The sequence below is a fragment of the Lacerta agilis genome, chromosome 13 (assembly GCF_009819535.1).
Source record: "Lacerta agilis isolate rLacAgi1 chromosome 13, rLacAgi1.pri, whole genome shotgun sequence".
Taxonomy (NCBI): domain Eukaryota; kingdom Metazoa; phylum Chordata; class Lepidosauria; order Squamata; family Lacertidae; genus Lacerta; species Lacerta agilis.
In genome coordinates, this window is record NC_046324.1 from 50,732,079 (window position 1) to 50,747,516 (window position 15,438).

General features: G+C 46.5%; 1 protein-coding gene across 1 annotated transcript in view; it reads right to left on the reverse strand.

Moving 5' to 3' along the window:
• Positions 1–1,505: 1,505 nt before the first annotated feature.
• The window catches only part of MMD2 (monocyte to macrophage differentiation associated 2), a 32,603-nt gene continuing 18,670 nt past the window's right edge, over positions 1,506–15,438 (reverse strand). The window contains exons 2-7 of the mRNA XM_033167795.1: positions 12,016–12,097; positions 9,381–9,541; positions 7,737–7,811; positions 6,127–6,228; positions 4,580–4,649; positions 1,506–3,083 (exon numbers count right to left, since the gene is read on the reverse strand). Coding sequence (XP_033023686.1) covers positions 2,880–3,083; positions 4,580–4,649; positions 6,127–6,228; positions 7,737–7,811; positions 9,381–9,541; positions 12,016–12,097 — 694 coding nt within the window. The 3' untranslated portion in view covers positions 1,506–2,879. The remainder of the gene's footprint in view (positions 3,084–4,579; positions 4,650–6,126; positions 6,229–7,736; positions 7,812–9,380; positions 9,542–12,015; positions 12,098–15,438) is intronic.

A 15,438-nucleotide genomic window follows, 5' to 3' on the forward strand; every position in this document is an offset into this window, starting at 1 on the left:
TACACTTATAACATTATTGCCTTCCATTTAGTCAGTAAGAGTTAAAAGTATAAGTTATTGGCATTATAAAAAAGGTATTCCTCTAATATTTTGGAAGCAGAATTTGAAAAGACCTGAATTTTAAAGAACATGGAAAGTTGCCGTTTTGCTGAATTTCCTGTGGAATTTCAGCGCCATCTGACGAAGGCCCCCTCTGCACCAAACGTGACGTTTTAAGCAGCCATGGCTTCACCCAAAACATCCTGGGAGTTGTAGTTTGTTAAGGGTGCTGAGAATTGTTGGGCGACCCTTGTTCTCCTCCTGGAGTTCCAATTCCCAGAGCTGGTTTAACAATCCATTCAAGGGAACTCTGGGAATTGTAGCTCTCGGAGGGGAACAGGGGTCGCCCAACAGTTCTCAGCACCCTTAACAAACTAGAGTTCCCAGGATTCTCTGGGAAAAGCCATGACTGCTTAAAGCGGGATAATACTGCTTTAAAAGAATAGTGCGGATGGGGCCTAAGATTAGATACAGGTCAGTTAAAATGGGCTGAGATGACTATGAGACAGGATCTCTCTCTCCCTTTTGCAGTGATGGAGGGCAGATGCCTTCTGGACCCCAGAAGCTTTTAACACAGTGCCCTGCAGTTTACATGGCTTGATTCAAAATACCTTAAATGCACTGAAATGCATTAGGTCTTCCTTCCTTCCTTCCTTCCTTCCTTCCTTCCTTCCTTCCTTCCTTTGCCTGCCAGATATTCTGTTAGCTCTTCCACAAGGAATTGAAAGGAATGGCAAGAGCACCTGAGATTTGATGGCTTCAAGATCCCACCCTAACTTTGGCTGGTAGGAACTAACGGCACAGCGCTGGTGCTTTTAACAGCTGCCAAGCCAAACTCTCAATTTCGGAAGAAGTGTGCATGCACATGGAAGCTTATATCCAGAACAAACTTACCGTATTTTCCGGCGTATAAGGCGACTGGGCGTATAAGACAACCAGGACCAGTGCTAGGGCTTCTTGCGCCCTAGGCGAAACACCTTCTGGTGCCCCCCCCTCCCGCCAAAGCCTGCTTTAGCGGGAGGTGGGGGGGTGGAGAGACAAGCAGCAGTTTCTCCGCTGTAGTTGGGAGCTGCTGCTCGCCCGTCCTGCCCCCTGCCCCCCCCGCCAAAGCCTGCTTTAGCGGGAGCCTGGGGGTGGTGTAGGGGGCAAGCTGCACCTCTCCGCTAGAGTGGAGAAGCTGCTGCTAGCCTAGCCCATTCCGCCCAAGCCTGGCCAGCGCCCCCTCCATTTTGGTGCCCTAGGCAATTGCCTAGTTCGCCCAAATGGACGCGCCAGCCCTGAAGACGACCCCTAACTTTCCCAGTTAAAATTTAGAGTTTGAGATATACTTGACTGCAGATTCTCCACCCGGCGTATAAGACGACCCCCGACTTTTGAGAAGATTTTCCTGGATTAAGAAGTAGTCTTATACACCAGAATATACAGTAGTTGGTCTCTAAGGTGCTACTGGACAATTTTTTAATTTCTTTCGACTGCGTCAGACCAACACGGCTACCTACCTGAACCTCAGTTTCTCAGTTTCAATCCTTGCAGGATTAAAGTCCCGGGAAGTTCTGCTTCTATCCCAGACAGCCTTTTGTAGAAATTGCTCCTGCTACCCCAAGCTTCTTTCTATCTCATTGGACTCTCAGTTCATCTACCCCAGTATTGCCCAGTCTGGCTGTCTTTCCCATCAGCTGGCATCCTTTTTCTAACTGGAGGTTGAAACAGGGAACTGAGCCAGGAACCCTCTGCACAAAGGCTATATAGAATGATGATGACTTTTTCATTTTTGTAAAACGTTAAAACTAAGGCTTAGTTTTCATAGTGGTGGGAAGCAGGTCAGGGCTGTGCTGCTTCCAGTGATGGAATGTTCCTCCATCTCCCTGCACATAGAAACAAAGTCCGTCAAGGAGAAAGCCAGGCACAGCACTTTTCCTCCTGACAAACTCATTTTCTATGTACAGATGGCTTTTTCAGATGGTCCTGTCGTCTGAGTTCATGCAATCCAAAAGGGCATATCATTCCATCCCCTGCCTATTAGAAGCAGGTTTAGCATTTTAGGACACTGCGGGGACCAACAGGCAATGTATTTATGACTGTATCCTGCAACTGACGGGCAACAGATTCTTAGCCCGTTCGCATCTTTTCCTGTGGTCACTCGTCACATTCAGAAGTCGCCAATGGAAACACTCCTGTTTCCATCGAAAGATGCGGAAACGGCTCAGCTGAAGATGTCATTTCAAAGTCCACAACGTCCAGACAAAAGTTGGAGGATTCAGATCCTGTGGCTTCCAAAAAAACTAGCCTAAGCATTTGACCGCCTGGCCCTTGATTGTCTGTGCTGTGACATCACAGCAGCTAAGCCAATTGCAGCCAGCGAGGGAGGGGCAGATTTTTTTTGTGTGTTTGTAGGAAATGAGAATACAACCAGTCAATTATGATGGGCCCTCTTCTGACTGGTATTAATGTAAATCTCCTGCCAGCTTCCTATTCGGTTACCATGATACTAGTTTGTGTCAACGAACACTTAGGACCACTTCCAAGTTCCTCCAGACAGAGGTCTGTTTATCTCCCTCCCCTCTTGCCTTTTCAAGAATATCCATGAATTGTTCGCTTCATTACAAAACCCTTGCCTAAAAACACTGATTTATAAAAATAAGAATAGAAAAAAACCAACCCTTGGGGCTTGGGCAAGTTTGGCCAAGGAAATAATACTAAGGACCACCACTTCCCATCAGGAGAAGGAGGAACCAGCACAGGGTCCATGCCTCCCAAGGGCGAACCGAAGGACGAGAATCTGTTGGAAGGCTCCCCCAAAATCCCTGGCGCCTCCAAATCCTTCTTCTTAAGGCACCTGTCTACCTGGAGGATTCTGCCTCGACATCGCCCGGCCGATAGAGGTACCTCCAGATGGCGTAATAGTGGGTGCCAGCTCCGAGCGCCACGAAAAGGTGCCAGATGGCGTGGGCGAAGGGGATGCGCCCGTCGCTCTTGAAGAAGACAGTGCCCAAGCAGTAGAAAAACCCACCAGTCACCAGCTCCGAAAGGCCGTCTGTGTTGGGCTGCGGCAGGCAAGCAGAAAGGAAGGCCTGCGATCAGTGGTCAGGTGGCGGAATCCAGAAGCACAGCCACGAGCCCCTCCAAGTGTCCCTATTTTCCAGGGACAGACCCAGATTTACAGAAGCCATCCCAGTTTCTGATTTGACCCCAGAATCTCCCACTTTTCCTTAGGACGTCCCTATTTTCATCAGAGGGTACGGAGTTATGTGACCCCCCCCCTCCCCTGACCCAAGGAAAAAAGTCATGGCCTTTAGAAGACATCTGAAGGCAGCCCTGTATAGGGAAGTTGTTTTTTTTAATGCTTAGTTTTAAAAATGTTTTTATATACAGTCGCACCTTGGTTTTCGAACTGCTTAGTTCTCAAACGTTTTGGCTCCTGGATGCCGCAAACCCGGAAGTGACTGTTCCGGTTTGCAAACTATTTTTGGAAGCCAAACGTCCGGAGGGGCTTCCGCGGCTTCCGGTTGGCTTCCTGCAGCCAATCAGAAGCTGCGCTTTGCTTTCCGAACGTTTTGGAAGTCGAACAGACTTCTGGAACAGATTCCGTTCAAATTCCAAGGTACAACTGTACAACCCAGTCAGATGGGCAGGGTATAAATATTATTATTATTATTATTATTATTATTATTATTATTATGGAATAGGACGTCCCTGTTTTCATCAGATAAATGTTGGAGGATATGGAGAAATGAGAAGTGGCATCTGCTTCAGGGTTCAGGCAAGATCCTGCGAGAACCCCATGAAATTTTGGGGAACTCTTATGAGATCTTGTCATGGAAGCTACCAGCACAGTCATGTGATGCTGGCGAGTGAGGCTGTTGCCATGATGTAGAGTGACACTTTCCCATTTTGCCTCAGGCGGCGAAACAGAACGGGCCGCCCCTGGGCACGAGCACCTCTGAGCACCTTCTCTGGGTGCTAGACGTTACGAGGAAAAACGCAGTACTCTCAGCCCCACGAAACGTGGATCTTATTCATTTAATGCTTTTATATCCCGCCATTCTCCCTACGTTTCCGAGCACAATTCAAAGTTTTGGTCTGACCTTGAAAACCCAAAACGGCCTCAAAGGCCCAGTATACCTGAAGGAGCGTCTCCACCCCCATTGTGCAGCCCGGACACTGAGGTCCAGCTCCGAAGGCCTTCTGGCGGTTCCCTCCCTGCGAGAAGTGAGGTTACAGGGAACCAGGCAGAGGGCCATCTCGGTGGTGGCACCTGCCCTGTGGAACACCCTCCCACCAGATGTCAAGGAAACAACTATCTGACGTTTAGAAGATATCTGAAGGCAGACCTGTTTGGGGAAGTTTTTAATGTTTGATGTTTTATCGTGTTTTTAGTATTCTGTTGGGAGCCGCGCAGAGCGGCTGGGGAAACCCAGCCAGGTGAGCGTGGTATAAATAATTTATTATTATTATTATTATTATTATTATTATTATTATTATTATTATTTGCAAAATCAGTGCCCTGCACTCCATCCTGCCCGGGACTCGCGTAACGTACCATGGAGAGAATGACAACTGCAGGGAGGAACCCCATGATGACGTAGCACACCAGCTCCACCAACTTGTACCTGCAAGAAAGGAAAGCAACTTCTTTTGATATGCAAATGAAGCACCAGGCAGGCTGGATTCGTTTACAAGAAATCCGGGTTCAATTTCCCATTATTTTCCCCGCAATTAAAAACAGGAGGCGTACATAAGGGACAAAAATCTGGGCTTGTGAAAAGCATTTCATTCCACGAGGGGGTGCTGTAAGCCAGCTTTGCGCCAGTCGTAGATCATCGTAAGGACTTAGCCACACGTGGTTTGCCTTGTTAGATGGCTAGTTCCTTCGTTTTGGGAGTAGGGATGACAGTACAGTCCTACTGACTGGGTGACACGTCGATTTCCCAAAAGCTAAATTCTGCTTTTCAGCTAGTAACGTGAAAAGGTATTCCGAAATGCTTACATGCCGGGTGTTTGCTGTTTCACAATTTAATATTATTATTTACTTATATAATAACAGGCTCTCCAAGTTTATGACCTGGGACCCTTGTACCTATGGGACCACCTCCCCTGGTATGTCCTGTGAAGGACCTTACAGTCCGCAAACAATAACATCTTGAAGGTTCCGGAAGTGGCGGAGCAACATGCTGCAGCCCCCGGAGCGGAGAACAGGCGGCGTGGCTGGTGCCTGGCACACATCTGGGGTTGCACGGCGTGTGGCGTGCATCCCGGGAGGGCAGGGCATGCGGAGCACATCTTGGGAGAGGGCGGCTGCGATGGCACCCTTTCCCCAAATGGTGCCTGGGGAGGGGGAACTCCTCCACCCCCCCCTTCGTACGCCAGTGGGTTCCAGGCCTCAAGGAGGTTAGACTGGCCTCGACCAGAGCCAGGGCCTTTTCAGCCTTGGCCCCAGTCTAGTGGAATGCTCTGTCGCAAGGGACCAGGGCCCTGTGGGACTTGGCACCTTTCCGCAGGGCCTGCAAGACGGAGCTGTACCGCCAGGCCTTTGGTCAGGGCTCAGTCTGACCCCTCTCCTTTTACAAGACCCTGCATTTAAGTGGCTTCTCTAACTCTTCTCACCGGCTCATACAAATAGCTGAGTTTGGTGAGTACTTAAGGTTCCCAACCCCTATAGTTATAATTTGCGGGTAGCCATCTGATCTCATTTTGCTTTCAATCCTATTTTAAGCTGTATTTTAGTCGATTGTTGAATTTTATGTCTTAATGTATTATATATTTTGATGTTAGCCACCCTGAGCCCGGTTCTGGCCGGGAAGGGTAGGATATAAATAAATATTATTATTATTATTATTATTATTATTATTATTATTATTATTATTCAGAAGCCATCAATAGCCTAATCCATGAATCTTCTTTCAAAGCCATCTAAGGTGGTGGCCATCATTGCCTCATGTGGGAAGGAGTTCCGCAGACTAACTCTGCGCCCCGCGAAGAAACCTGGGACCTTCTGCGTGCAAAGGACTTCTGCCCTGCTGCTGTGCCGCCTCCGCCCTTCCTGTCGGAGCTCAGCGCGCTCAGGGGCATATCGAGGTTTCGACTCACCGTTCATGGAAAAAGAAAACATAGATGGTCCCGACGGAGGCCATGATCCAAATGATCCAGCGCATGTGGGAAGCCCAGGGTCCCAACTCCCGCAGATTCAGCCTGGGAGAAGAACAGAGACCATTGAGTGCTTGAGAGAAACAGGAGCCTGGAAAGGGGAAGAGAAAGAGACAAACACAGACAAGGAAACACACAATTCCAGGACAGCAAAGGAGGAGGGAGGGGGGACTGCTATGCTCAGCTATGGACATTATTATTATTATTATTATTATTATTATTATTATTATTATTATTATTATTATACTGCCCTACTCCTGGAGGTCTCAGGGCAGTTCACAGAATAAAATCAAAATATAAAACCACAAAAGAGATAATCAAAATATAAACAACAGCCCAATAACACACACACACCCATTTTAAAAGGATGTCATTCAGGTCAACCAAGGGCCTGGTTGAAAAGGGACATTTTTGCCTGGCGCCTAAAGGTGTATAGTGAAGGCACCAGGCGAACCTCCGTGGGGAGAGCATTCCACAGATGGGGAGCCACTGCAGAGAAGGCCCCGTTCTCATGTTGCCACCCTCCGGACCTCTTGAGGAGGGGGCACATGAAGGAGGGCCTCAGAAGATGATCTCAGGGTCCGGGTAGGTTCATATGGGGAGAGGCAATCCTTGAGGTGTTGCCGTCCTGAGCCATTTAAGGATTTATGGGTCAAATCCAGCACTTTGAATTGGGCCCAAAAACTGATTGGCAGCCAGTGCAGAGTATAGAATCCTAGAATCCTAGAGTTGGAAGAGACCCCAAGGGCCATCCAGTCCAACCCCCTGCCAAGCAGGAAACACCATCAAAGCATTCCTGACAGATGGCTGTCAAGCCTCCGCTTAAAGACCTCCAAAGAAGGAGACTCCACCACACTCCTTGGCAGCAAATTCCACTGCCGAACAGCTCTTACTGTCAGGAAGTTCTTCCTAATGTTTAGGTGGAATCTTCTTTCTTGTAGTTTGAATCCATTGCCCCGTGTCCGCTTCTCTGGAGCAGCAGAAAACAACCTTTCTCCCTCCTCTATATGACATCCTTTGATATATTTGAACATGGCTATCATATCACCCCTTAGCCTTCTCTTCTCCAGGCTAAACATACCCAGCTCCCTAAGCCGTTCCTCATAAGGCATCGTTTCCAGGCCTTGGACCATTTTGGTTGCTCAAACCGTCTTGCTCTGGTGAGCAACCTGGCCACCAAATTTATGCACCAGCTGATGTTTCCGAACCATCTTCAAAGGCTTATGGGGGGGGTGTGGGTGTCCCACATAGGATGATGATCATGTGGGATGAGGATCATATTACCGGTATATTTATTCTAATTACACATGTATAGGCCATTTATCCTCCAAGGAGCACAAGGTGGTTCTACCTGGTTCTCTTCCCTCTCCATTTAACCCCCCACAACAACCCTGCGAGGTAGGTTAGGCTGTGAGGCAGTGACTTGCCCTGGGTTCACTCAACAAACTTCAGGGCATGAACCTTGGTCTCCTAGTCCAGTACTCTAACCACTACACCACACTGCCCCTCTACAAGTTTCTGAAAGGCTGGGTAGACAGCTCGCGAGAACTCACCAAGGGGCGTAGGAGGCAGCTATGAAGAAGTAGATGACCATTCTGTCAAACATGTGCAGGCAATGCTCCACAGTCCTGCAGAAGAGAAAGAGAGAGAGAGAAAGAACACAGTTTCATACAGGTGTGGTGGGGTCAGTCTGGATGATACCTAGGGGTCCCTTCCAAACCTCTGATCCTGTGTAGTTGAGGCTATGTTAAGAGGAAACCAGCCAGACATGTTCCTTAGCCAGGCAGTCAAGTGCCACCATTTGCATGTCCAAATGAGTTGCCATGGAGACAAATGGGCTGGCCTTTCCCCACCTCACCTGTATGTGATGTGATACATAAGCAGCAGTCAAGTACAACATTCCTTGTTTTCCTAGAGTGGACATGCGGGGGAATGTTTGGTCCAGCCAGTCGAAAACTTCTAGTTTCCTCCTAGCCTGGAGCACCCTTCCTCTTGCATGTGACTAGAGGTGGGCGTGACCTTACCTGTCCAGGTAACAAAAGGACAAGGCATGCTGCCACACACTCTCTCTTTGACTTCCTCCGTCATTGGAGCAGCTTTTTAGGTAGAGATGCTCTGTTGGCTTCCAGTCAACAGAGTACACTGGGATTATCCCCACATGGGATAGATCCACATGTACAGTCATACCTCATGTTGCGAATGCTGCGGGTTACGCATTTACAGGTTGCGCTCCACGCCAAAGCCGGAAGTACCGGAATGGGTTAATTCCGGGTTTTCAGCACTCGCACATGCGCAGAAGCGCCAAATCACATCCCGCACGTGAGCAGATGTGGCGCCACAGGTTGCGGATGCTGGGGGTTGCCAACGTGCCTCCCGCACGGATCGCGTTCGCAACCCGAGCGTCCACTGTATATACTTTGTAACTAAGTCTGCCTTCAGGGATCCAACTGTGAACTGATGATGTGAGTAAACTTCTTTTATATACTTTACACAAGATTGTGGCGTGTTCATTCTTTTAAGAGGGATAGAAGGGGACTTACCAGGAATGTAATAGTGAGATGCTTAAACAAGCCTGCAAGCAGCTATCTGCTGTGCGTTTAACAGGGGAATGTAAAACTCTGCTAAGTTATAGAACAGGGGTTGACAACCTGCAGCCCATGGGCCAAATGCGGGACCGTTTTACTGGCCCACAAGCTGCCCGCAAATTGAGCCGCCCGCTCGGTAAGTCTTCCGCATACTGCGTTAAACCAGCACAGCGCGGTGCGGGGACTCGCTGAGTGGTGTCGGAAATGGCATCTGCGTATGCACAGATACCAGAAACAGTGTCTGCACATGTCCAGATGCCGAAAATTGCATCTGCGCATGCGGAATTTTCTGTGTCTGGGCATGTGCAGAAGCGATTTCCGGCACCGCGCTGCGCCAGCCCGGCCCACCGACGGTCTCCGTGGAAGTGATACGGCCCGTGGCCGGTAAACCTAGCTGACTCCTGTTATAGAACTTGCTAGCGCAAGTTAGGAAAGATATTAATAAACAATATATCCTCTCCTGCCTCCCTGAACCTTCCCACAACCTGGTATGCCATCCTAGGATGGAGAACAAGAGGCCAAGGTGGGCTCTCTGCTTGCTGCCGGAAGCTGAAGAGCAGCGATCTCCATTGCCATCATCGCCCACCCTTGTGCAGCAGACGTCCGAGTTACCTCAAGTGGCTCTTCTTCCAGGAGATGGTGTGGAAGATGGTGGAGACGATGAACAACCCAGACAGCCCAAAGCCGTAGATCCAGGCGGAGATGGTCTCCCAGGGGTTGTCCGAAAGGACGTGGAGGATGGAGCTGCCCAGGATGCTGGGAATGATCCAGAACTGGGAGGGAAGGAGATGGAACAAAAGGTCTTCATGCCCCCTTGATCTGGCCATAACTAGCAGATTTCTCATGTAACCCTTTCCCCAATGTTTTGTTTTTCAAATTGTTTTCCCGTTAGGGACTTAGATTCTGCAGGCCATTCACAGCTCATGCCCTCCAAGTGTCCCGGTTCTCCAGGGAGAGTCCCGGAATTACAGAAGCCGTCCCGATTTCTGATTCGACCCCAGAATGTCCTGCTTTTCCTTTAACCTCCCCTCCACATCTCGGAGAACAATTAAAAGTGGAGTGTGTGTTTGTGTAGGTGCAAGAGCAGAGTCCTCTTTATACTGAAAATGAAATCCCTGCCCCAATTTAAGGAAATGGTGAAGCTGGCATACGGAGCCTTTCCTATCATTTTGAAGGTCACCGGTCCACTTGAAATCCTTTTGTTGCAATGCTTCCACAGCCAGCCATTTCTTAGGAAACGCAGACAGTGTTTATTCCTTTATTGTCAACGGAGCTTTACACTGTCTACTCAGAAGTAGGTCCCACTGTATTCCATGGAGCTTACTCCCAGGTAACTTGGTCAAGACGAGGCAGCCTTACACTGCGATCTACTCAGTCCCACTAATGAGTTCAGTATAGGACTTACTCTCAAGAACTTTGGGGTTTGTCCAAAAAAAGAAAGAAAAAAGCTCAACAATTTTGGGGGTCTCCGGGGGTCATCCTGGTTTTTTTACTTTTTGAAATATGACAACTCTACCTTTATCCCTGACAGAGACTCAAAGAACCTTACTGCTAAAATTTTATCCCATTCCATTTATCTGCGGAAGGTGTTGCACACAATCCCTTCCCTCGCCAATTTTTCTTTTACAACAACCCTGCGAGGTAGGCGAGGCAGAGAGGGTTGTCATTGGCTCAAGGTGACCAATGACGATATGTAGATGACGCCTGTGTCATCAAACGTGGGAGGAGCTTCCTGGTGGAGAATAGAATGTCCCTACTGTTCTCTGTGAAATGATGGAGGCTATGCTACTGGTTTGTATCTGTTCTTATTTTTATCATGCATTTCGTGTATTTTATATTGTATTTTTATTTTTATTCTTTAAATAATTTTTGATTGAGTTTTACAATTTTATAATCTTCACAATTAACATTATTTCAAAGGCAAAAGAGAATATACTGTATATTCTGGTGTATAAAACTACTTTTTGATCCAGGAAAATCTTCGCAAAAGTCGGGGGTCGTCTTATACGCCAGGTGGAGAATCTGCGATCGAGTATATCTCAAATTCTATATTTTAACTGGAAAAGTTGGGGGTCGTCTTATACACCCAGTTGTCTTATACACTGGAAAATATGGTAAATCCCCAATCCCCATAACTTCCCTCAACTTCTTTTTCTGGTTCTTTAAGTATTTGCTCCCCCTGCTTGTTTTGTTCTTCCTTAATATTGAAATCTTTAACTTAAATGTAGTGGGAGAGTAAATCCTATACTGAACTCAGTAGTGTTTAGTCGTTTAGTCATGTCCGACTCTTCGTGACCCCATGGACCAGAGCACGCCAGGCACTCCTGTCTTCCACTGCCTCCCACAGTTTGGTCAGACTCATGCCAGTCGCTTCGAGAACACTGTCCAACCATCTCGTCCTCTGTTATAATTGATTTGTTATAATCGTGATGATTATGACGTACAGCTGATGAGAACCCCAAATTCACAATCTCAACTTTGGGGTTTTCATCAGCTTCACGCCATAATCATCACAATTACAACAAGCAAAGGCTTGACATATATCTCACTTTGCATGTCATGAGTCTATCTCATATATTAAACTCCAGTAGCTAATGAAAACAATTGCTTACATAAATGGACATTTCCACGATATTCTAATTTTTTGAGTTTCACCTGTATATTAAACATTTTTTTCATTTTATTATAAATCATTTCCCAAAAACTTTTGATTATTTTACAGTTCCACCACATATGAAAAACCGTGCCTTCTTTTTCTTTACACTTATATTGTAATTTTATGCTTTGAACTGCCCTGAGATCTATGGATGAAGAGCGGTAAAGAAATTTAGAATTGATGCTTTTGAATTATGGTGCTGGAGGAGACTCTTGAGAGTCCCATGGACTGCAAAAAGATCAAACATATCAATTCTCAAAGAAATCAGCCCTGAGTGCTCACTAGAAGGACAGGTCCTGAAGTTGAGGCTCCAGTACTTTGGCCACCTCTTGAGAAGAGAAGACTCCCTGGAAAAGACCCTGATGTTGGGAAAGATGGAGGGCACAAGGAGAAGGGGACGACAGAGGATGAGATGGTTGGACAGTGTTCTCGAAGCTACTAACATGAGTTTGGCCAAACTGCAAGAGGCAGTGAAGGATAGGCGTGCCTGGCGTGCTCTGGTCCATGGGGTCACGAAGAGTCAGACACGACTGAACGACTGAACAACAACAACAACAAAGAAATTTAATATAATAATAATAATCAACTCACAGCATGTGTTGCGCAATTGGCTGCATGTTCATATTCTGTGGGCTGGTATCTCCGGTTGGGCGGCACTCTGTGGTTCATAAACCTTGAAGGAGGAGAGAAGAGAGGAAGAATTCAGCAAACAGGCTGGTCTGTGAGAGCAATGGGATCTTCCCAGTAACAGCCCAAATCACACTGGAATGGATCCTCTGCCCCCCACCCTTGTGAGAAACAATCACTAATAATATTAATAGTAGTAGTAGTTCATATAAAGCTCTTCTCTTCTCAGTATGAGTTGGGCGGGAGGAGGAAGAGATGTGAACTGGCCCCTGACTTACTGGTATACGGCCCTCCACCATGTAAGATTGGAACACATCAACTGGCTTAATAAGAATGCAAGCTAATTGTAAATCTTTTAAATAATAATAATAATAATAATAATAATAGTAATAAAATACCAATTATATTTAAGTTAGTTCTTATCATTCGTATTTTGTTTATTGCTAAATTTGCCAGTTGTAATTTATGTATGTGTTGTTGTTTTGAAAGCTTCCCTAAATTTTTATTTTCTATATAAATATTACATACATGCCAAAAAAGAGTACAGTTATACAAATAATACAAGTCACCGAATACCAAAAAGCTACTAATAAGAAAAAAATACAAAAATAAGAAAATGATACATATTGAAAAGAAAAGGAATTTTATTTGTAAAAAAGTCAAAAGGAAAATAGAAAAAGTTGACTTTCTTCGACCACTATACAGTTTATTTGATCTCATATCTTTAGTTGTTTGTAATCATTTTGCATTAATTAACTTACAATATTTTAAGCAAAGAAACCAAACACATACATAAATAGACTTAATAAATTTTTATGTATGTGTTTGGTTTTTTGCTTAAAATATTGTAAGTTGCTTTGCGTTGCTGTGGCAAAGAGAGAGCAACTGATAGATTTCATAAATATGGAAATGGACATTGGGTATAATAGACCATTTTTATCTTGGGAGGGAGAGGTGGGCAGAGGAGGGAGACCAAGATGATCATAGAATCATAGAATCCTAGAGTTGGAAGAGACCACCAGGGCCATCCAGTCCAACCCCCTGCCAAGCAGGAAATACCATCAAAGCATTCCTGACAGATGGCTGTCAAGCCTCCGCTTAAAGACCTCCAAAGAAGGAGACTCCACCACACTCCTTGGTAGCAAATTCCACTGCCAAACAGCTCTTACTGTCAGGAAGTTCTTCCTAATGTTTAGGTGGAATCTTCTTTCTTGTAGTTTGAATCCATTGCTCCGTGTCCGCTTCTCTGGAGCAGAGGAAAACAACCTTTCACGTTCCTCTATATGACATCCTTTTATATATTTGAACATGGCTATCATATCACCCCTTAACCTTCTCTTCTCCAGGCTAAACATACCCAGCTCCCTAAGCCGTTCCTCATAAGGCATCGTTTCCAGGCCTTGGACCATTTTGGTTGCCCTCCTCTGGACACGTTCCAGCTTGTCAGTATCCTTCTTGAACTGTGGTGCCCAGAACGGGACACAGTATTCCAGGTGAGGTCTGACCAGAGCAGAATATAGTGGTACTATTACCTCCCTTGATCTAGACGCTATACTCCTATTGATGCAGCCCAGAATTGCATTGGCTTTATTAGCTGCTGCATCACACTGTTGACTCATGTCAAGTTTATGGTCTACCAAGACTCCTAGATCCATTCCACATGTACTGCTCTCAAGCCAGGTGTCACCTATCCTGTATTTGTGCCTTTCATTTTTTTGCCCAAGTGTAGTACTTTGCATTTCTCCCTGTTAAAATTCATCTTGTTTGCTCTGGCCCAGTTGTCTAATCTGTTAAGGTCATTTTGAAGTGTGATCCTGTCCTCTGGGGTATTAGCCACCCCTCCCAATTTGGTGTCATCTGCAAACTTGATCAGGATACCCTCAAGCCCATCATCCAAGTCATTGATGAAGATGTTGAATAAGACTGGGCCCAAGACAGAACCCTGTGGCACCCCACTAGTCACTTCTCTCCAGGATGAAGAGGAGCCATTGATGAGCACCCTTTGGGTTCGGTCAGTCAGCCAGTTACAAATCCACTGAATGGTAGCATTGTCTAGCCCACATTTTACCATCTTCTTTACAAGAATATCATGGGGCACCTTGTCAAAGGCCTTGCTGAAATCAAGATAGGCTACATCCACAGTGTTCCCTTCATCTACCAGGCTTGTAATTCTGTCGAAAAATGAGATCAGATTGGTCTGACATGACTTATTTTTCAGAAACCCATGCTGACTTTTAGTGATCACAGCGTTCCTTTCTAGGTGCTCACAGACCGTTTGCTTAAGGATCTGCTCTAGAATCTTTCCTGGTATTGATGTCAGGCCGACTGGGCGGTAATTGTTACAAGAAAGGAGTTTCCAACTAAACATATGGAAAAAGAGCCACTCAAAAATGGAACAATCTCCCTCGGGAGGTGGTGGACTCTCCTTCCTTGGAGGTTTTTAAGCAGAGGTTGGATGGCCATCTGTCATGGATGCTTTAGCTGAGATTCCTGGATTGCAGGGGGTTGGACTAGATAACCCTTGGAGGTACCTTACAAGTCTGTGACCTGTCCCCTGTTTACCTGGGCAAGACCTTCCCCTGTGGTTTGATTCATTGCATCGATAAACTGTGCTGTAACCCACCCTAGGACCCCTTGGGGAAAGGGGAGATTCAATGCATATAAATAACAGAACGGTGTTTAGGGCTTTTTTTAATTAAAAAGAAAAAAAACCTCCTGTATGTTTCTGTGGAAACCGTGACATCACTCTGAAGCCCTGGACGCCCAGGAGACACAGAAAGGATTTCATTCCCCCCCCCCAATCACCCAAATGGGGGGTTCCAGCGAGGTGCCCAAGGTTGCTGGGCAACCACAACAGGAGAATAATGCGCTGTTGTCTCAGAGCTATTTGCTGCGCTGCATGGAGGAGAAATGCTTTGAGGGCAGGCAGCCTGGAGGTCTCTTTGTGAACCGAGAACCTGGATCTGAGGGAGATGTGGGGCGCGGAATGGGATTAAGAAAGAGGCTTTTGAGTTCCATCAGTGTCAATCCGTTTCCCCAAGCCTGGGGGAGCCAGCTCTCCAGTTTATTGATGGATTCCTGGACGCAGACGGGACCCTCAAGGCAGCTTATCGATCAATCGTTTCAAACCCACACTTGGAAAAGAAACGCAATGCAGTCTTTGGGGTGGTGAATAAAACCCCCATCAGCAAAATTCAACATGATTTGGCAGGGAGAGCAAGAAAGGCACACGAGGCCGGGGGCAAGGGGGTCGAAACACACGCAGAGAGCAGCTCTCAGTTGTGGAGGTCAAAGGGGCCTGTTTTTGTTCCCTTCATTTCTTTCCGTATCAGCAATCTGGTGAAAATGTCTCTACCTGGTAACTAAAGGGACATAGTGAGAGGCCAG